Raw genomic sequence first — 21,020 nt, 5'->3', positions numbered from 1 at the left:
TTGGAGAAACCTCCCTGAAGTCTCAAGATTATTTTGGGGGACACACACACAGGACCAGGGGGCGATGCGAGGAGCCGCCGGGCCCGGTGCAGGGCGGGGGAAGGCCCGTCCCGCTTCCCCGGGGCCTCCTCCCCTTCCACGGCCCCCGTCAGGAAGATGGCGGCGGGGGCGACGAGCCCCCAACCACCCCTCCGCCGCCGGGCCCCGCCGCGGCCCGTTCCTCCCTCCCCTCCGGGCGGCGATTGGCGGCGGCGCTGCCGGGCGTGAGGCGGGGCGGCGAGGCGGGGCGGGCCGGCCCCAGAGCGGCGGGCGGCAGCAGGTGGCTCCGCTCCGCTCCGTGCCGCGCCGCTCCGCGCTCCCGCCTCGCCTCGCCTCGCCCCGCCGCCTCAGCGCGGCCCCCGCCGCAGCCAAGACGCCGCGGGCCGTGCTCCGAGTGAAGAATGGGGCGGCGAAGCTGGCCAAGCCGCCGGCGGCGGCGGGCGAGGCCCCCGGCGGCGCCCCCGGACCCGGGCTCTTCATGGAGCGGTCGCAGAGCCGCCTCAGCCTCTCCGCCTCCTTCGAGGCCCTGGCCATCTACTTCCCCTGCATGAACAGCTTCGACGAGGAGGACGCGGGTACGGGGCGGGGGGGGGCTGCAGCCGGGCCGGCGGGTCTCGGTCGCGAGTGGGGCTGGAGGGCTGGGGGTGTGCGTGGGGTGGGGAGGGCGCCCAAAGCGGGGGGGTGGAGGGCCGGGGGCAGAGTGTGGGGCCGGTTTCCAGTGTGTGTGTCCACCCACGGGTGCCGTGGGAGTGGGGGGGGCGGCGCAGGCTCGGGCGGTGTGGCGGGTGTGGGGAGGGGAGGGGGGGTTGCAGCCTGCCGGCGCTAGCCCTGACCCCGCCGTGGGTTTGGGGTGTAAGGGGTCCCCCCGCGGGTTTTCTGTGTGGGGTTTGTGTGCAGCAGGGTGGCCGGGGCTGGGGTGCTGAAGGGTTTGTGCAGGGAAGCGTGTGCCTGCGGAGATTAAAAGAGAGAATTTATGACGGTGAAACGCGTTCCCTCGTCTAATCGATAGCAAAACTGGGGCATTTGCAAATGGAGTGGCGTACGCTCCAGTCCTCCTCCTGCGCTGAGCGGTGTAAGGTGGTGAAGGGCAGCGCTTGGGGAGAAGGCATCCGTTCTGCTGGGCGTTGTGTCCGGTCTGCCGCTGATTTATACACGATGAACTCTCAGGCTAATTATTCTGAGGAGTCGTTAGCACAATACACCATGCTGCTTTTGGAGAGGGGAGTAAAAGGGATTCTGTTTAAATGAGGGCGAATTAGATCACAAAACATGGACAAAACCTCTTCAGAATGGATGAGGTGATTTTTGCCCGTTTCATAAAGACCTTTCTGGCCTCAAAGAGTTGGCAGTGGTCATAAAATAAGACCAAGCTTCAAAAAGAGGCCCACTGGTAAGGAAAAGTAGGAAAGAAATTGGGTTGAATGGGAAAGGAAGGACACTGGGTGCTGGAGAAGGTGCTGGGAGTAGAGGGCAGCACAGCAGCTGCATGGGTAGGGAGAACGTAGGAGGGAGTGGATGGAGAGCAGTGTATAAGCGCTTTGTCCGTTCCCGGCGGCTCACTTACAAATGAGGGGTGTTTTTCACAGTACACGCTGTACCAGAGACTGAACTTAAAAGTGAACTGTCTGACTGGTAAATAATGAAAGTTGGTAACTAAGGTGTATTTTAACACTGACTGTCATGGTTGCATCCCTCAAAATGCCGGCATGCTCCTTTGTCTAGCAGCTCATCCCAAGATGTGCAGATGCCAGCAGGAATACATGGGCAAATCAGCCTGCTAGCTGCTACACCTGTAACATTGTTGTTTTTAAAGGAGCTGACGTAAGAATAAATTCATCATCTGTGTGATTAACCTAGGATTGTCATCGGCATCGTGAAGGTGTGTCAGGCAGGAGATTGTATCCTCCAACAGATGTATTTTTTTAAAACCTTGTTCTCAAAATTTTGCTGATTTATTGGCACTTCATATTTGGTTCAAATGCTGGGGAGTGTACATGGCAATAACAGGAGCTTTGGGAAGTCTCAGCACTGTTCCTTCAGAAATGATTGATAGTGAGACATGCTTGAGTACAAGAACCCAACACAATGCCTTGAACAGTGTTTCATTCCCTAGTGTCCGACCCTTCTTGCTCTGAGCAGGGCGACAGTTTAAGTGAATGCTTTCTCTTCCAGCGCTTAGAAAAATGTTTTTGCACTGAATTGTATTTATTCACACTTACTGAATGTTCATGCATGAATGTTAATAGGCTGCTCTTAATACAGCACCAGTACTTGTCTCTGAATTAAATAAATCTACAATTAAGACCTCATTCCCCAGCAGCTTATTAGTGGATCTCACCTGGCTGAGTTAGTCTCGTTAGTAAAGCTGCTTGGGGTAACATTCAGTACAGTGAGGACATTGCAGTATTGCTCCTGTATTTTGTGCCTATGAGTGTGTATTCAGACACATATGAGCAAACAGCAAGAAAGAACGTGTGCTGCTTTGTATTTTTTGCATTAAAAATACAGGCATATAATTTTCCTCAAGAAAATAAAAGTCATGAAAGAGAAATGATAAAAGAAATGCTGAAATTGTGCCAGACAAGATTCTGTATTATTCATACCCATGCGTGCTCCTGAAATTGAGAGAGATTCTGACCAGTTTTGGTTGCAGCATCATTTGTGTCAAAAAAATAGATCTTGATAGCTCATTCAGGGAGATGAATACTGCACTTGGCAGGATATTCTTCATAGGAGATGGCAGGGGAAAAAAAAAAAATTGATCCCACGAGCATTGACAAAGTAAACAATCCTATTTCAAACAGACACATCATCCATTTTGTCTGAAGCAGAGAACCACATCTTTAAGAGAATAGTCATCCTATGGAAAAAGGAGAGGAGCTGATAAATGGCCAAGCTTAAAAGAAACGTGATGTTTTCCTCTGAAAAGGGAAAACAGCCTAATGAGAGCTTAAATCTGCAAACAAGAAAAATTCTTGAGGTGTTTCATTTAAGTTACTATGGGTGAGTTATATGAAGGGAGTGTAAAAGGAAATTTGCAGGAGTACCTACACTGACAGCCATGGTGATGTGGAAACACAGCCACATTCGGCCAATGCTAGTGATACCTGTGGGTTCTGGTATTTCCCACTTTTGGTCTTGAACAATGGCTTATTTCTTACTTGTAGAATATTTCCTTTTTGAAAGGAAAATATTGGCCTTGGCCTATTTGTTCTTTTTTTACTGTTCACCTTCTGGATGTTAGGTGAGAAGACTCTTCTCATCTTCCACAGCTCTTCTGCCTGCCATACCACCAGGCATGTCTGGACTGAGTTCTCGGCAGAGAAGTGGATGCAGATTGTGCCCGCTTAACATCTCAGTGTGCAGAAGCAGGAGGCCAGCATAGGTAGGATAGCGACAGGACTTGGAGCAAGAAACTGGATCTCTTTTGAATGCTTCCAGAGCACAAGGGTGATTGAGTTTCAGATGCGTCCTGTGGCAAATAAGGCCACGTGCCTGTCTCCAAAGAGGCAGATGTGGACTTGCGCTCCTATGTTGTAATGCCCTTTTCATTCCTCAGCTGCATATACAAAGAGGATACTCTGAGCAAACACTGGACTCTGTTCACCAGTCAGCTGCAGTGGGGCTTTGAAATAACAGAAATTACTGTCTGTGCTCAATAGTGTAAGGACTTTAGGTTAATAACTCTTTTGAACTTGACATGGTAATGTTGCTGTCCTTCCTGCTAGCTGAGTGCTGCTATCTTCGCTCCATTGAGGTCCCCAGCAATGTCAGTGAAGTTAAGGATTTTGAAACTGCAGTTATTATCATCATAATTGTTGGTTTAACTTATGTAAATGTCTATCCTGAGCTCTTTTTTTCAGTTATGGAGTAGTAGGCTAAAAAGAGATAAAATAATTCATGCGCTCTTTGTGTGTGCATTTCTAGAAATGTAAGCCTTAAATCGGTGCCTATTTCTAACAGTTTGAACACAAGTCTTAGCTGTCCTGAGGATCTGCCATACGCTTGGTTTTGGTCTTGGCTGGAATCAGCCATTCAGTGTGGTGGTATTAGTGTGACAACATGTCGGAAGGGACCAAACTGCCAAGTGGTAAGTGCATGGGGGTTAAAAATAGGGTGTTGAGGATTCATGATGACTGTGGGGACCTGCTTTGTAGGCAGCTTGTGAGTCCTGGGTGCAGTTCGCAATTAAAACTGCAGGACTGTGCAGTGAGGGTGTATGAAATCCATCTTTGACAGCGGCCTTAGCACAGCCATGCCCAGACCAGGATGAGGTATGTCCTTAAGGTTAAAGGGGGGGTGTTTGCTTGCATGGAGGAGAACCAGCTTGCTCCAGGTGTGGAGGACAGAGTTTGGAGAACTGGCTAAAGCAGAACAGAAAGAGAGGTTTTGGTAGAGAGCAACAGCAACTGACTTGGAGCTGCACATGCAAAGCCCAGAGAGCTTTGGGCAGGAGAGAGGAGGTGGTTTCAGTAGCAGGGACAGTCAGTGTAATGGTGGTGGACCTGCTGGGAGTCGGGAGGCCAGAAGCAGTCTTCTGAAGAGGTAAGAGCTTCCAGACGAGGACCCTGTGTACTACAGAGGACAAGGACTACACCTAAAGAAACAAAGGTAGGGAAGTGCCAAAAATTGCTGAAGGGGATAGGGTTTCCTTAAGCCCCTGTGCCTAAACTTCTCAGGCCTGAGTGTGTGCTCCAGCTGTGCTGTGACTTAAGTGAGTGAGATGTAGTAATGCACCAGCTCCTTTCTGTTTCATCCTACATCCTGGTTTCCTTGGGAAGGACACCCACTTGCACTGGCAGAAGGTGCCTGAGGCGTGTCTGGACAGGGATGCAGATTTGGATGTTTGGGAGACTATAGCCATGGGTCATACTGCAAATGCAGCTACCCTGAAGCTTGACTTGAGCATCTGCACAAGGGGAAACACATGTGTTCCTTAGAGGGATCTTATAACCATGCAAGTCTGAAGAGCAGGGTTGCTTTGATCAGGAAGTGGGAGAAGGTACAGGATAGCTGCAAGGGACGTGTAAGGGTCCTGCGGCTCAGGACCCCAGCACAGGGACTCTCCAGCTTGGCAGACCTCTGCCCTGGCTACGAGACAGCAGAATCAAATCGTATCTCAGCCAGCTGGAACAAAGTGTCTGGCAGAGAGAAAATGGTTTCCAAAGTCAAAATGTCTCCTAGATAGTGACGATAAGCCTTCCTTGTGTCAGCTGCTCGTTCAGAAAAGAGTTGAGCTAGAGATAAAATTCAGCCTAGGCTGCTGCTTTCACATGCTGTCAAGTACTGGCAGATGCGTTGTGTTATGATCAATTGCTTTGAAGAGAAGTTATGTGAAATATTAATTTAATGGATTGATAAAACATTTAAAATATTGGCATGGAAGAACGTGCTGTAGACGTGTAGTTTAGAATACCCTTTTGTCTGGGTTTTATCTGTTGAACTTCTCTATATTTTTAAACATTAAAGTGTCACAAAGTTATTAAATGGGGAGAGCCCCTATGTGTGTTTTCATGTTGGCATGGATATTTCTCAATTGCAACACTATATTGTCTTGGGGTACCTATGATTTTTAAAGAAAACAATGATTCAGGTCTTAACTAGTCCATTTGTATATTTTTTAAATGTATATGTATCAAGCATGTTATGTCTTTTTGGTGTTTAGTCTGTTTTTGCTTCATCCAAAGTTACCTTTGAAGTGTTGTAAGCCTCGAACCAGTTTTGTTAGTTGTTTGTTAGGTAGGTAACCATGTTCACATGGCGAACATATAGGGGACCAGGGAAATTACTTGCGCAGCTGGAATGTTAATTATTTTTCTTGTTAATCTTTTACAAATGAAATCATAGTTCATCCCTGTAGCCCTGCAAAGACACAGATTCTAGGGCTCATCTGGCAGTGCATTACCCCAGCGATGCTGCAGGACAAATCTGAATCAGTCTTGGAATATACAAGTATGTAGAGAGTTTGCCTGTGGCCTAATCCCTGCTGTGCACCTAGCCAGCATTCTTGGCCGGTGCAGGAGGCAGCAAAAGCCATGGCTTTTCCTCTTTCTTGCACAGTAAGGGGTGTATCCTTGGCCATAGGTTATCCTAGTGATTGTAAGAAATGCGTCTCTCCCTGTTGGGCACATTCTAGCTCTAGATAAGCAGATGTTTGTTTCATAAATGGATTGAAATAAAAAATGCAAACAATTTTATGAAGGGCTGCTGTCAAATAAGTCTTTCATCAGAGGAAAGTGTATGAAACGGACCAATGGCCTAAAAGAAGATGCTGCGGATAATACCTGCAGAGGTTGGTGATCTTGCACCTGGTCATAAGTTAATCTAGATCATAAATGCAATGACTGACTCTTAAACAGTGGATGCGCCTAGTCAGGGCAGAGCTGAACAAGCTGTGCTGTTCCTTACATCCCATGTGCACTAAAGGCAGCTGTCTGCTCTATGGATCTGTTGCCTGCGTATGTGATCGGTAGACTGCAATTATGGAGGATGGGTTTTGTCTTCTCCTGTGGCTGTGTGAGACCAGATCAGAGCAGGAACTCTGTGAATGAGTCAGCACTAGGAACAAGCGATTTGAAACCTCAACCTCGTTTGTGTTTCTCCTGGTGTTGCGGCCGCATGCGAGAGCCGTAGTCCTCGGCCAAGTTCACACTGTGCCTGTAGAAATGCAAAGTAAAATGGCAGTCTCTGTCCCAAAGAGCTTACAGTCTGTGGCAAAACCCAACAGATGGGTATGGTTAGACAGATGGGAGAGCGCAGGGGAAGGGTGACGTGGTATTGGTCAGCGCTCAGTGTGGCGGGGAGCCTTCCTGGGTCACCAGCTGCCACCCACTCCCGTCTCCCATGGGGTGCCTTGGCAGAGTTGTCCAGCACGCCCCAACCTGGAGCATCCACCTGTGCCTCATGCTGGTGCTGGCTGTAGGCCGAGGAATTGTTTTAAACAATGATGTAGGATGGGGGAGAAGAGAGGTAGCGACTAGCCCTGGGATCTCAAGTACTGTGCCACGGTGTGCTGCGTAGACATTTCCTTGGTGGCCATCTGGGTATGGATTTACAGGGGCGAGGGGACGTGGATGAGGTCATGGGCCTCCTGATGGTGGCACTGTGCTGTCCTCTTAGCACTGCTTCTTGCAGCACACACAGTCATGGGAAAGCATAATACTGTCTCCTTCCCTCGAAGGTGACTGTGTCTGGCCTGATGTACACTATAGGTGTTCGGAGGATGATGTTACGTTCCAGCTGTTGTGTGCAGGAGTTCTAGAGGACTGGTACTATGTGACCCCTGCCAGCGACACCCAGGGAAGGACATCTCTTTCTCTTACTTTGCTGTCAATTGACTTCCAAATAGAAGAGTCTGTCCCTGGAAAGCTTTCTATCTAGGAGAGACTGTTTCCGTACCGCTATTTCATGTGAAGTTAATTCTAATGCAGTATTTATTAATTCAAAAGCACTCTGTTCTCCAGGCTAAAAAATTATCTTTACTCTGTCAGATTCCTACTTCAGGACAAGTTGTGAAATGCTGTAACTACTTTGCTTCAACATTACTGTTTGACAGAATGTATGTATCTGCTTTGTGTAGGGAAGAATTAAGTTTGATTGGAGTAGTTGTTTTGAGGAATAATTTATCTGTACAATTATTTTCTGAAGCACTATCTGCTCATATTTGAGTGCCTTCAATTAGATTAGAAATGTGAACATTTTAATTTAGGAAACGGTCTGCAAGTTGCTAATGTGTTTTAGTGGGGCAGTGAGACCTGGCTTACACAGCCTTCTCAGCCCTGCCATCTTCTCCTCTTCCCCACAGACATCTGTTGTTTAGCACCGTTAGCATATTTGAATAAGGATTTCTGGTCTCTGCAGAACTGTTCAATGCAATTTGAATATCTGTCTATCCAAATGATGTTCCTTTGGGGGTTGGTTTTATTTTCTGGGAGAGGGTGTGAAAACCATGCTATACTGTATGGGAACATGTGTCATGATAAGGATCCTGCAACACAAATGATGCCTCAGTAGATGCCGTTGCATAAATCATCTGCTGATGACATGCAAAAATTAGGCACACTGCTTTTGCTGTCAAACTATGCTTGCCTTGGGATCTGCATTTAAGTTATATCTGTGGCTTTGCTTTTGCAAAACAGCATGCATGTAAAAGCTGGGAAGCCCTGGTACAGCCTAACTTCATGTAGGTATACAGCAAAGTTCAGCAGTCCTATTTTTTAACCAAATCTAGCCACAGTTAAATCACTGTGGCAGGTAATGTTTCAGCTTCATGCCATTAGAGTGTTATATCACCTTTGTCCAATACACAAAGAGCTCGTACAGCCTTGCAGAAGCCAGTGTAAAATGTTTGAGTGCGCAGCGATTTGGAGAGTACAGCATGTACACAGGTAAGTGTCGCATTTTTCTCAAAACTGTTTTATGACTAAGAGGAACTCGTGGTAATGTCTGTGTGTCCTTATTGTTACGAATCTAGAGGTAGAAGGGGTCCTGAGGAGTTGCTTGTGTCTGCTCCTTAAGTAACTAACCTATTCCTAATTAGAAGGACAGTTTACCCTAAAATTTAGCTTAAATCTCCATGGAAATTAAGAGGATTACTATTGTCCTGCTCCCAGCATGTATTGGTTTTATGTGGCAAGGTTTTGGTAGCGGGAGGGGGGGGGTTACAGGGGTGGCTCCTCTAAGAAGCTGCTGGAAGCTTCCCCTGTGTTCGAGAGAGCCCATACCAGCCGGCTCTAAGACGGACCCACCGCCGGCCAAGGCCGAGCCAATCAGTGATAGTGGTAACGCCTCTGTGATAACATTTTTAAGAAGGAAAAAAGTTGGGACAGTGAGAAAACAGCTGCCGGAGAGAGGAGTGAGAACATGTAAGAGAAACAAGCCTGCGGACACCAAGGTCAGTGCAGAAGGAGGGGGAGGAGATGCTCCAGGCGCCGGAGCGAAGATTCCCCTGCAGCCCGTGGGGAAGACCATGGTGAGGCAGGCTGTCCCCCTGCAGTCCAGGGAGGTCCACGGTGGGGCAGATATCCACCTGCAGCCCGTGGAGGACCCCACGCCGGAGCAGGTGGGTTCCCGAAGGAGGCTGTGACCCCGTGGGAACCCTGCGCTGGAGCAGGTTCCTGGCAGGACCTGCGGATCTGTGGAGAGAGGAGCCCACGGAGCAGGTTTTCTGGCAGGACTTGGGACCCCATGGGGGACCCGTGCTGGAGCAGTGTGCTCCTGAAGGAGTGCACACTGTGGAAAGGACCCACGCTGGAGCAGTTCGTGAAGAACTGCAGCCCGTGGGAATGGCCCACGTTGGAGAAAGTTCGTGGAGGACTGTCTCCCGTGAGTGGGACCCCACGCTGGAGCAGGGGAAGAGTGTGATGAGCCCTCGCCCTGAGGAGGTGAAGCGGCAGAAAATAACGTGTGATGACCGTAAACCCCATCCCTGTCCCCCTTGTGCCGCTGGGGGGGCTTGGTGGAGAAATCCAGGAGTGAAGTTGTGCCCAGGAAGAAGGGAGGGGTGGAGGGAAGGTGTTCTGAGATTTCGTTTTATTTCTCATTTACCTTACTCTGGCTGATTTGTAATAAATTGAGCTAATTTTCCCTAAGCTGAGTCTGTTTTGCCCGTGACGGTAATTGGTGAGTGATCTCTCCTGTCCTTATCTCGACCCGCAAGCTTCTTGTTATATTTTTCTCTCCCCTGTCCAGCTGAGGATGGGGGAGTGATAGAACGGCTTTGGTGGGCACCTGGCGTCCAGCCAGGGTCAACCCATCACACAGCAACATGGGAAACAATTGACCGCTGCTATCTTCAGAGCAACTCTTCACATCGCAAAACTGTTCTTCCCTGTACAGATAATTCCAAGCCAGGAAATGGCCGTAATCACAGCCATTGCTGCCTGGCATCCCTCTTCTCCCTTTTGCTTTTTGGACCAAAGAAGCCTGATTGAGTTTTTTGCATAGAGCAGTTTTCCAAGCATCATGTTGGCCTTGTTGCTGGACTCGGGATCTTGCAGGAGGAGCAGTGTGGACAGTGCTTTGGCTGCTGCCTGTCTCCTTGCAGGGAGGAATAACTGTCTCGCACACTTATGTGCGATATTCCTATAAATACATGCAGTGTTCTGCAAGAGTGTCCCCACTCCTGACTTGCATTTGAGGTGTGATCCATGCCACTTTCCAGATCATTCTCTGCATGACTGCTGCCTGGCTACTCATTTGCTTTCTGGCATTTGTGCATTTAATTTTTTCAGTGTTCTGAAGTTACTACTTTTTACGTGTGCCTTTATTGAATTTCGTTGTATTGACTTGGAGGGGTGAATTATTTTATCCCATCAGTATCACTCTGAATTCTGTATCTGTTGTTTATCAAGACCTGTGCTGCTGGGATGTTTGTGGGATTGGGAGGTGGGGTAAATGGCTGTGATAAGATGCTTTGTCCTCCACGCTCCAGGAATACTGCACCATTTTGTGGATGATTTTGGCAACTGGAGGAGATCCTCTGTAACTGAGGAACCATGGGTGAAGTGCAGCATCCGTGAAAACCTTTGCTTTCAGTGCATCTGGAGTGGCCTGTTTTTTCAGGCACTTTCTCATTGCCTCATTTCGCAGTGCTTGGTTCAAGGGACTGTTGAGATGTCATTCACTGTTAGTAGCTAGAATAAGGATAATTGTGGTTAATGGTACTTCGCATTGATGGATCTGATTTAAGAGGTTATAGTCTCCCTCCCCAAGGAACATGTGGTTGTGTCCCTCTCTGGAGCTGACCATCTTAGGTGCAGCAGCTCAGCTGTTGATGGGGTCAGACCTGCAGAGTGACCCACCTTGGTAAGGAAATGGCAGTGTCACCAATAGACAGGAGCGTGTGGGCACAGCCTGCCCCTCACTCGGCTCCATGGGCAGTATGGATGAGGCTGACGTTTTCCCAGTGGTGACGTTTTCCCAGTGGTGACGTTTTCCCAGTGGTGTGGGACTTTTGCCAGCTGCCCACCAGCAGTATGCGTATTTACAGTTATCAGGGAATGTATCCTGCCACGTGGATGGAAAACATGTTAATTGTGTTGCAGCCAAAATGTCTAACAAGATTAAGATATTTTTTTGTTGGAAATCCAGCTCCTTGTTTAGCACTTCTCAGCATCCTGGAAGGATTGGGTGGGTGGGTGTTTTTTTTCTTTTATTTTTATTATTTACCTTTCCTTTCTTTTATTTGATGCATGACATCACAGCACTAGTGAAGAGTTAGGAAAACTTGATTCATGATTTTAAGGTTGCTGCTTTATATCCATATTTGGGTTTTAATCAAATTGTCAGGAAAATAAATGAGAAGGCTTTTCCTCTTTCTAATGCCTGTTAGACTTCCAGCTGTTGTAGTCAGTTTGTTTCCAGATGACGGTATCATGACAAATCAGACCCAGTAGCTTTCTTTTGTCTCTTACGTTCAGTTCATGCTGCCATCCCGCTGGCTGAAGCCCTGCTACCTGCCATGAAATCTCACCAGTGGCCCTTGGGATTAGAGCAATTGCTCTGCAGCAGTTCTGCAGAGCCCTTTCACCTTTTTAGTAGTTTTAAATTTATGATAAAGGTAGATAGTGGTCCAGACTAACTTCTGAGGCTTGTCAGTATTCTGCTTTCCCCCAGTTCCCCCAAAACCAGAAGGAATTGCAGGAATTGCTGTCACAACCCAGTGTTACATTTTGATGGTGATTTTGGTATGTTTGTCAAACGCATATTTTGTGTGGGTTGATCCCCATACATCTGCCTTTGTGAATCACATAGTCCAGAGTTGCATCCCCTCCAGATTTGGGATTTTTGTTTCAATATTTTTGTTTCAATTACTTATTTTGTTTCAATATAAGTAAGCAGGAAAAGGTTAGGTAGTATTACCTGATGTGCCTTGAGATAAAAACAAGCTTTCTGCAATGAACATAGTTTTGACGAGTCTGTGCTTGTTTTAAATATTAAATATGCAAAGTTAGGCATTTTCAAAAATGCATGTGAGTTTTGGTTTCTAGTATTTGTTGAAAGTGAATGGGATTTGGGGCTGTACCTGAACTTCAGCAGTTCAGAAAATCACCCTGTAAGCGTGGGGCTGAGACTGCCACTCTGGTCATGCAAAGCCAGCTCGAGCAGAGAGGCAGACTGTCCCTTCCTTGGATTCTGCAATTCAAATGAGTTGATGAAGGAACACTGAAAACGCTGGTCTGGAAAGCAGGGCAAGCAATGCCGAAAGCAGGCGTGCAGGCCAGTGCTCAGCCTGGCAGACAGTGCATATTAAATCAGGGTGATTTATGGAACTGTTTCTGTTAAAAGCTTCCTCGTGCACTTTAGAAAGCGGAGCTGCCAGATTGGTCAAAATCCAATACCCAGACAGTTTGAATTGGCTGCCGGCTGCAGTAATAACCGTGGCGAAACTCTAACAGCCGTTTCATGCAGGCTTTGCAGGCTGCCACATCGTTGCTGCTTCTTAGAAAACAGACAGTGTCAAAATGTTACGCGGTATGAGGACATTTCCATGGTAACGTTAGCATCCCATGACACCCGTTCTTGTACTGTGGTGTCAGCGCATGCTGTCATCATTGTACTTTCTTCCTCCATCTGGGGCCTTTAGGAATGTCGTGGTACTGATCATATGGATTTCTTCAGTGACTGCTCATAGTTATGGGGCTGAGGGTGGAAGAGGTGCTCTCTCTGGGCTTTCAGGTGTCTTAAATAAGGCAAGTATTCCTTCTTTTAGTCATAGCAACTCTCACATAATTCAGCTTAAAAGCACCTGGTTTTGCTTTCTGCTGAACCAAAAAAGCAGCTTTCCCTCTGTGATCAGACAGCTCGCTGCAAAAGCTGTTTCGTACCTGGCATCAGAGGCACCCGTGCTCCTGTCGTGCAGCTCTTTGTCAGGTGGCTCCGAGATCGCTCAATTCTTGAAGACGCTCCAGTCTTGTTTTGGGTCTGATCCTTTCAGCCTGGAGAAAGCTTATTGCTGATGTCCATCTGTAGCCCGACAGCGGTTTGCTTCCTTCCCCCCTTCCTTTGCAGGAGCCATCGGCTGCTGTGCACACTGCTGACCATGGGGCTGATTTTGGACAGCAGCCTGAGGTCTTTGGGTGGAGTTTCATCCATGGCTAGCTCCTGGTTTCATTTCTGTATCGATGAATGGGTTTGGCCTGCTTATAAATATTTCAATTCATGCTGGTCAGCAGTAACAATGTCCTGCTAGGATTTTCAGTATTCCCCCTGTGGGTTTTTTCCCTTTTCTTTCTGTATTTCTGTATTTCCACCAGGTTATGTATTCCAAAATTAGCATCATGGTTTGTTTTTTTTTTTTCACTGTGCAGGCAACACATGTTTATTGGCTCTTTTCCCTTGACACAGAGAAAGCTGTTCTCAATATTTTATTGATAAGCTAGAGCTTTGGCAAGAAAGAATAAAGGTAAAGATGTCTTCTGTATAGCAACCCACAGACCTTCCACTAGTGTACATTTTTCACTGCTGCTTGGTACTTTGTAGGAGCAATAGAGAGATCTTGGTTTAGTTATTGTGTATGTGTAGGTTCTGAAAATTGCATGGGTAACAAGACAGTCATTTAACTAAGGATTTGCCTACCCAGTATGCACAAGCTCTGGATGTGCGGTCTAGGTATGTGGGTGCACAGCAAGGCTATTTCTCACACAACGGTGCTGTAGTGTAAAGGGATCATGTATGATAAAACCCAGTGCTTGTGATTTTAACATCTGGTTTAAAGTATTTCACTTGAAGGGACTGAGAGGATAAATATGAGACTTGAGGAAGTACAAGTGGAGACTAGAGAAAGGAGCAGAACTTGACTTTTGATCATATCTGTTCCTCAGGACCCACTTCTGGACTGTTTCACAACAGTAATTCTCAGCTCTCCCGTTTTGCCCAGGGCTCTGCTTTGAGTCATGCCAGAGTCCCAAGTTATCTTCCTATAAACTTGTTTTTCATCTGTTTCCACTGAATTCCTAGCTTCTGCCTAGTAACAGGAATAGGTCTGTTCCTGTGACCTGTCTGCTCTGTCTCTGCAGAAACACTCTTACTGCTTCTGGACAGGAGGCAGCTGCTACATCCTAAACTCAGTTTTTCCAAAGACCCAACCCAAGCCAAGTGCCTCTAAACCTGGCATCATGTCGGCCCCATTTCAATATTTTTCTATTTTTGTCTCCGTACTGCTTGGCTTACCTACTAGAAAGCTCTATGAAATATTGCATGGTCGGTTGAGGCAAAATCTGGCTTGCTGCTCTAGGAGTAATACCAGGCAAATTATCCACAGTCCATTTTAGTTAGTGAATGTGACTCTCTGTTTTCAGTCTGTTCACTGCAGCCATCTGTTGCAGAGAGACAGCAAGCTTGTAGGACAGATTGACTGTGAAAATCAGGAAGTCTTATTTCAGGCCATAATTTTGTTTAATTTCCTGAAATCTAGAAAACTGTTTATTTCCTAAAACACTTTTCCCTAGAGCCATAAGACTGTGTTTCCGAAGATCACCTGTACAAGATACTAGCTGCATAAAATGGTGCAAGGTCCTGCACGTGGGTCAGGGCAATCCCAAGCACAGGTACAGGCTGGGTGATGAGTGGATTGAGAGCAGCCTTCAGGAGATGGACTTGGGGGCAATTAGTGGATGAAAAACTGAATATGAGCCAGCAATGTGTGCTCCCAGCCCAGAAAGCCAACCATATCCTGGACCGCATCAAAAGAAGCATGACCAGCAGGTCGAGGGAGGTGATTGTCCCCCTCTACTCTGCTCTCGTGAGACCCCACCTGCAGTGCTGTGTCCAGCTCTGGGACCCCCAACATAGGAAGGACGTGGACCTGTTGGAGTGAGTCCAGAGGAGGCACACCAAGATGATCAAAGGGCTGGAGCACCTCTCCTATGAAGACAGGCTGAGAGAGTTGGGATTGTTTTGCCTGGAGAAGAGAAGGCTCTGGGGAGACCTCATAGCAGCCTGCCAGTACCTAAAGTGGGCCTACCAGAAAGGCGGAGAGAGACTTTTTACAAGGGCATGTAGCAATAGGACAAGGGGTAATGGCTTTACACTGAAAGAGGGTGGATTTAGATTAGATGTAAGGAAGAAGTTCTTCACTGTGAGGGTGGTGAGGCACTGGAGCAGGTTGCCCGGTGAGGCTGTGGATGCCCCATCCCTGGCAGTGTTCGAGGCCAGGTTGGATGGGGCTTGGAGCAGCCTGGTCTAGTGGAAGGTGTCCCTGCCCATGGCAGGGGGGTTGGAACTGGATGATCTTTAAGGTCCCTTCCAACCCAAACCATTCTATGATTCTACGAAAAAATGTTGGGGGGGTGGGGAGAGAGTGAATCCTGAAGTGGTGACAACATTATGACCTGAAAATGTTTCACTGATCAAAATACTCATTAATAAATTCCCAGGCTTCTGTCAGTTTTGTTAAGAATGTGCTTTTATGTGTGAGTGGACCAATACAGAAGTGTTCTGTAAGTGTCAGTAATGCAGATTAAAGAAGCATTTGGCCTCTGATATTCAGTAAATAGTTTGGAAACTGGATTTTGCCTGCTCTAATGCTAAACTACTGTGTCAGGAAAGATTCTCAGCCTTTTATTTCAGTTTGTAAAGGGGGAAAGAAACCTTAACATTTTGATGTGAGTACGTCTTATACGTTTAGACGTTGTAAAAGATTTAGTGACCTGCTCTCTTAAGCTCTTGGAGTCATCAGATTTGGGAGGAAATTGCAGTCAAAAGTGAACATTTTAAAACTTGCTGATCTAAGTGGTCTAATAGTTGACCGTTTTTTCCCCTTGATATTCCTGTGCTTATCTCTTCAGACCTGCAGGTGTTCAGTCCACTAAGGCTGCAGTGCAGAAAGGGGAAAAGAGCTGCAAAACTAGGACAGACTTGGATTATATTTAACAATGTTCTATTTCGACTTGACAACCAGCTATCGAACACCTACAAGTTTGCAACTGATTCACTCAGAAGCTGACATAACTGATGTCACGTTGTATTAATAGCTACAGAATTGTAACTGCTTTTAGCAATGAGATTCATTAACAGCCTCTACAAACACACTGACAATCGGTTGAAAACCTGAAAATATTAGGTGTATATAAAAATGGATTATGCCATAAAGGAACCTCCCTGTGCTGCCAAATGTGTTTACAGCAACTTCTTGCGGGTGTTATGCATGATGATTCCTCTTCATCACTTTCAGTAGGTCTTACTGATAGCAAAAGGTGTTTGAAGACTGATCCACACTGTAAATTAATTAGGAGCTGCTGATCTAATGGGGTTACATGACATGAGTGTATTTGGGAGTTACTGTGTCCACAGCATTTTTCTTGGCAAGTGGAAGCTGTCCAACAAATTCCTGCATAGTGCTGATGTTGTTTTGGGAGGTGTTTGGTCCCTCACGTTTTGGCTTCAACGGGAAGTGGTGTTGTGACAAACTGTGACTAGGCAGTGCTCTTGAAGCTGTACTAAGTGCATTGAGTTCAGCTCCACTTTGAGCTTAGCACACTTTCCTTGGTGTGGGCTGCTGGCTGCCTCTGAGGAGACTGGCGCGGAGGAAGTGGAAGCGTTCATTGCTTCCTGCCATCTTCTTTGAAGATACTGAATTAGTACCTAATGATGGTGGCATATACTGGTCCTCACCAGCCTCTGTTAACTGTCCTCTGGGGTGAATGAGTCAGTTACTCTTCCAGGCTCTTAGTAGAGTAATCTCCACATTACGTATGTGCGGTTTTAAGGTTTGCGTCACCAGCTTGATAGGTCAAGATGATGTAAAAGCGAAATGAAAACTGAGATTCAAGAGAGGAAGTGTTCAGGATGGTGTTGGCTTGATATCGAGTTGTGTAGCCAGACTTGTTGCTAGGATTAAATCTGTGGACGTGTACATTTGGGCTGAGATTTCTAATGCTCTGCGTACTGCTGAGAGCTAGTCCGTTGCTCCTTACAGCAGTCAGTCATCTACTTCCCTTGCTTCCTTCTTTCCCTTCTTTCTCTTCTATACATCACAGTGCCACTTCTCTTCCTTTTGGCCATGAATAATTCAATCATGTTTAAGTTTTCAGGTGATGTCTGCTCTGTCCCGTTCATCTATCACCCATTTTTGGCATCTGTCATTTGGATGTGACTTTGCTTTTACTGACCTGCGACTCTTAGGCTGGCCACGTGTGTTGACTTCTGGAGACAGAGAGTCTCCTGAGACTGGCTGGAATGGGTGGCTTAGGATGCAGCAAAATTGCAAATAACAGTCCTTTGAAAACAGTACTGTCTGTCAAGGGAGCAAAATTCCTTACTTTGAGAACATGGAAATCCTAGGCATTTTTTCCTCTTTCTCATTGTTCTTTTTTACAAGGTTAGAGACCTTGTTTTGCAAGTACACCACCAAATGGTCATTCACCCTTCCTCCCCTAGAGTTATAAGTAGCTGTCCAGATAATTAAGTACAGTTGAATCATCTTCCAGTAACACTGTTTGTATTTTAAATGTCGCAATAGCAAACGATTCATTGGGCATATAACACAGCAAGTGATCAAACCACCTCTGGCTCAGTGTGTCTGTGTTGAAACAGCCTATGACAGTGAAGGAGTGTAATTAGCAAGACACATAGAATGGGACTGAAAAAAAGATGTGAAAATAAGCAGAAGGATTTGAAAAGGATTAGGAGAGTAAATGACAAACTGGTAGTTAAATGGTGCATGATTAATGACTGTAGAAGTAAAAGGTTGACTAAATATTGTGACTCTGTAATGGCTGCCCCAAAGTAATAGAAAATAGTTTGTTCGGAAGACTCCAGAAGTGGATTTATATGGACACATATGCTGACTTCGGGTTTAGACCTGTTTCTTAGACTTGGCTTAGGTCAAGGTGAGTGTCCCCTTGAGATGCTTTCCTGCTTGACTTGATGACCTGAGATTCATCTTCCATTTTTAATATTAATGATCAGCATCAAAATATCAGTCACCCCACTGAAATGCTGTGAGAGAATTTATTCCTCTTCTGTACCTTTGTACAGGTGGGAGTAACAAAACTGTCTGGAGTCACATAGGCAATTGGTGGCTCTTTGTCTGGTATTAAAGGAAATTAATCTGTACTGCAACTATTTTTCTTAGTGCTACAAAACTGGTTTGTATATGCAAAAAGAATCTGAGGAAGGTGCGACTTCCACAGTGCCTAAAGGAGTAAGTAGGAGTTGTTCTCGGTACCATAGAGTTGCTGGGTGTCACTCTTCATCTTAATACCAACATTGTCATGTCTTTTGTATAACGCCTGATCTGGGACTGGATTTTATCTCTGGTTTCTTATCACTGCATCTTAAATTCTAATTTTCAAGGAGGTACTGAACTCCTCCACATGTTTAGTAAATACACCGTTGAGGACTTTGAGCAAACTCTGAATTTTTTCTTTTCTGTAGTACCTGTGTCTCTCCACTGTTTTAGGAATAGTGTTTGTATTGTTCCTAGCCTTCAGTCTGGGCCTACAGTCATTCTCAGATCTGCTCTCTTGTGTCTTAGAGGAAACAAAGTTAAATATTAATGTGTTTTGAAGTTCAAGATTTGTGTCAAACGGATAAAAGCCAACAGAAGTGAAAGTGCCACCCTAGAATACTGAGATGCTTTGACCAAAGATTTGTGGCTGACATAATTTTTCTATGGGGAGCATTGAAGCAGAACTGCAGGATAGGGAAATTTTGAATGCGGCTGAGTGCATGGTTTTGGCTCTTGTGAAGAACATTTGCTGTTAATATTGCAGTATGGAGGCCCAGTGAAATTATTCTGTAACCTTTGATTTGCGGTTTGTGTGCTTCCCAAAGGGTAGGGAGCTATGGAGGGCATCTGCTGTCTGTTCCTTGCTGCAAAGGATGCAGCCAACATTGGAGGCTGTTTCTCTGGTTTTTGGCTGTGGTTTTTTTTTTTGTCATTGTTTTGGTTTTTTTAAACAAAATCTCATTACTGTCAAAAGTAACATTTTTTTCATGTTACTGCTTTTTTTTGACAACAGAGTTGGACATAAGTAATGGTATGTAATTGTTACAAGTTTCTTATTTCTTTAGCAGGAGCATGCTTCGCTTCTGTTTCCCTGCAGAAAATCTGCAGGTGAGAAATTCCCCCCGGTTCCTTTGGGGCTTTCGTGCTGTGTTGGGAGAAAAGAGAAAAACTTTTTCAAAGAGGTGAATCTGATTGTAAAATCACAGAGACTGGAATAATGTGTGAGTGGGAAGGGAACAGATTTAGGACTTTAAACTGGTTTTGACTCATTTTTGGAAGCCTGCATTTCAAATGGTGCTCCTCCCTGCCTTTTAAGGACTGTTGCAGGCATAGCTGAACTAATTACACCTCTCCTTCCCAGACATCATCCACGGCCTATTTGGATGTGCAGGCTGCAATCTGGGCATAGCCGGTGCATCTGTCCTCACCAGTCACTTGGCTCTTGCTTCTTGTGGCAGATGAGAGGCTGAACTGTAACAGGCATTTCCTTTGATGGGGACGTTAATTTGAATCTTCTGTCCGTGGGTGCTAGTTTTCATGAATCTTTGGGAATATGCTACCTCTGAAATCTGCCCTCTCTGTCCTGTAAAGTTCAAAGGTTCAGAATTTATGGAGGATGGAAAAAGAGGAGAAACAAGTCTTGTTTCCAGAGGTAGCTCTGTTGAAAAGGTTATCTCTCTCTGCAGAGAGGGAAACTTCTGCTCCTAGGTTGTGCGCTTAGAGCGAGAGTTGGATTTGCAAAGGTATTTAGGCACCTAAAGAGCCCCCAGAGCTTTAAAGAGTACTTCATGAGCCAATTCCCACCAATCCAGTATCTGTTGTCAAAAGGCTAAACATCTTTAAGAATTTGGCCTTTAACTGCAAGTAATGAGAGACGGGGGTGTAATTTTGTCTGCAGGCAGCCAGTGCACACCTTCCTGCAGGGCTTGAGGGACTGTAGGCAGACTGAGCCCTTCTCGCTCACCATGGTGGGAATCCTGCAGTGACTCCTGGAAGCTGTGGACCTCAGAGAGGTCCAGACTTTTCACAGAGTCAGAGGCCTCGTGCGTGAAGTGCAAATACTCTGAAGCTGCGGTAAATAATTAGCTCTGAATAAAATGTCTGCAGTGACTTTCATCTTGTCAGTGAAGTTGTTATTAGAGGTGTGTATTAGGAGTCTGTTAATCTTCAAAGATAAAAGCATCTATATAAAATATATCAGTATGAGACATATTCTGTCACTGTGGGACAAATGACTGTATGGGAAATGGATTTATATTATACACTGCTTTATAATTGGGATCTTTGAATATAGTTCTGTGTTTGTTGGGCACTAATGTGGAAGAAAAAAGAATTTATTTAATGCAACTGCTGTTTTATTTATAATGCTTTCAGTAGGAAAATCTTTCCATTGTAGTATAACAGTCTGTGCAGGGTGCTTTTGATTTTAGCAGGTAGGATTTAGAAGAGTTCAGTTCTCTCCTGGATACAGATGCCTGTGCTGCATTGCAGTAGGAGTTAATGGGAATAGCCAGGTGTGAAAGGAGAAGAATAGATCCCAAGGACTAGATCATATATAAGACATTTCAGCAGGGCTAGTCATATAAACTGAGTTTGGATGCAGAAAAGATCAGTAAATGGGTTACTGTCATCTGTCCATCATCTGCTGGACATTAGGGATTAATGAGCAGGTGATGTCCAGACCACCAATTAGAGTCCTCCAGTGAGACTTGTGAATTATAACTAGTTATATCTTCCTGTATCCTGGCTTACCTACAGAGGAGGTCACACGGTGTTAGAGGTGGGCTTTTGCTCCCCATTTTGAGAATGTTTACTGCTGATCTGGGATGTTCTAGGAAGTGGACAGGATAAAGTAAAAACAAACTGATAGGACTACGGATCTACCATATCAGAAGGAGGAGCTCCAACCTCCTGAGCTGAAACCAGGTGTTAAGGCTACACTTGGAAAGTAGAGAAAGGCCACAAATGCCCTAATGTGGCTGGGTGCCAGGGCAGTGACACCACTGCCTTTGCAAGAACAGGGTGATGC

General features: G+C 46.0%; 1 protein-coding gene across 1 annotated transcript in view; it reads left to right on the top strand.

The window, feature by feature from the left end:
• The first annotated feature begins 239 nt into the window (after nucleotides 1-239).
• RIMS4 (regulating synaptic membrane exocytosis 4) overlaps nucleotides 240-21,020 on the top strand; it is a 62,541-nt gene continuing 41,760 nt past the window's right edge. Inside the window, exon 1 of the mRNA XM_069806521.1 lies at nucleotides 240-614. Coding sequence (XP_069662622.1) covers nucleotides 518-614 — 97 coding nt within the window. The 5' untranslated portion in view covers nucleotides 240-517. The remainder of the gene's footprint in view (nucleotides 615-21,020) is intronic.

Source organism: Haliaeetus albicilla, chromosome 2 (genome assembly GCF_947461875.1).
Source record: "Haliaeetus albicilla chromosome 2, bHalAlb1.1, whole genome shotgun sequence".
NCBI lineage: Eukaryota > Metazoa > Chordata > Aves > Accipitriformes > Accipitridae > Haliaeetus > Haliaeetus albicilla.
Note: the sequence above shows the minus strand (reverse complement) of the source record. Positions and strands in the feature narration are given on the sequence as shown.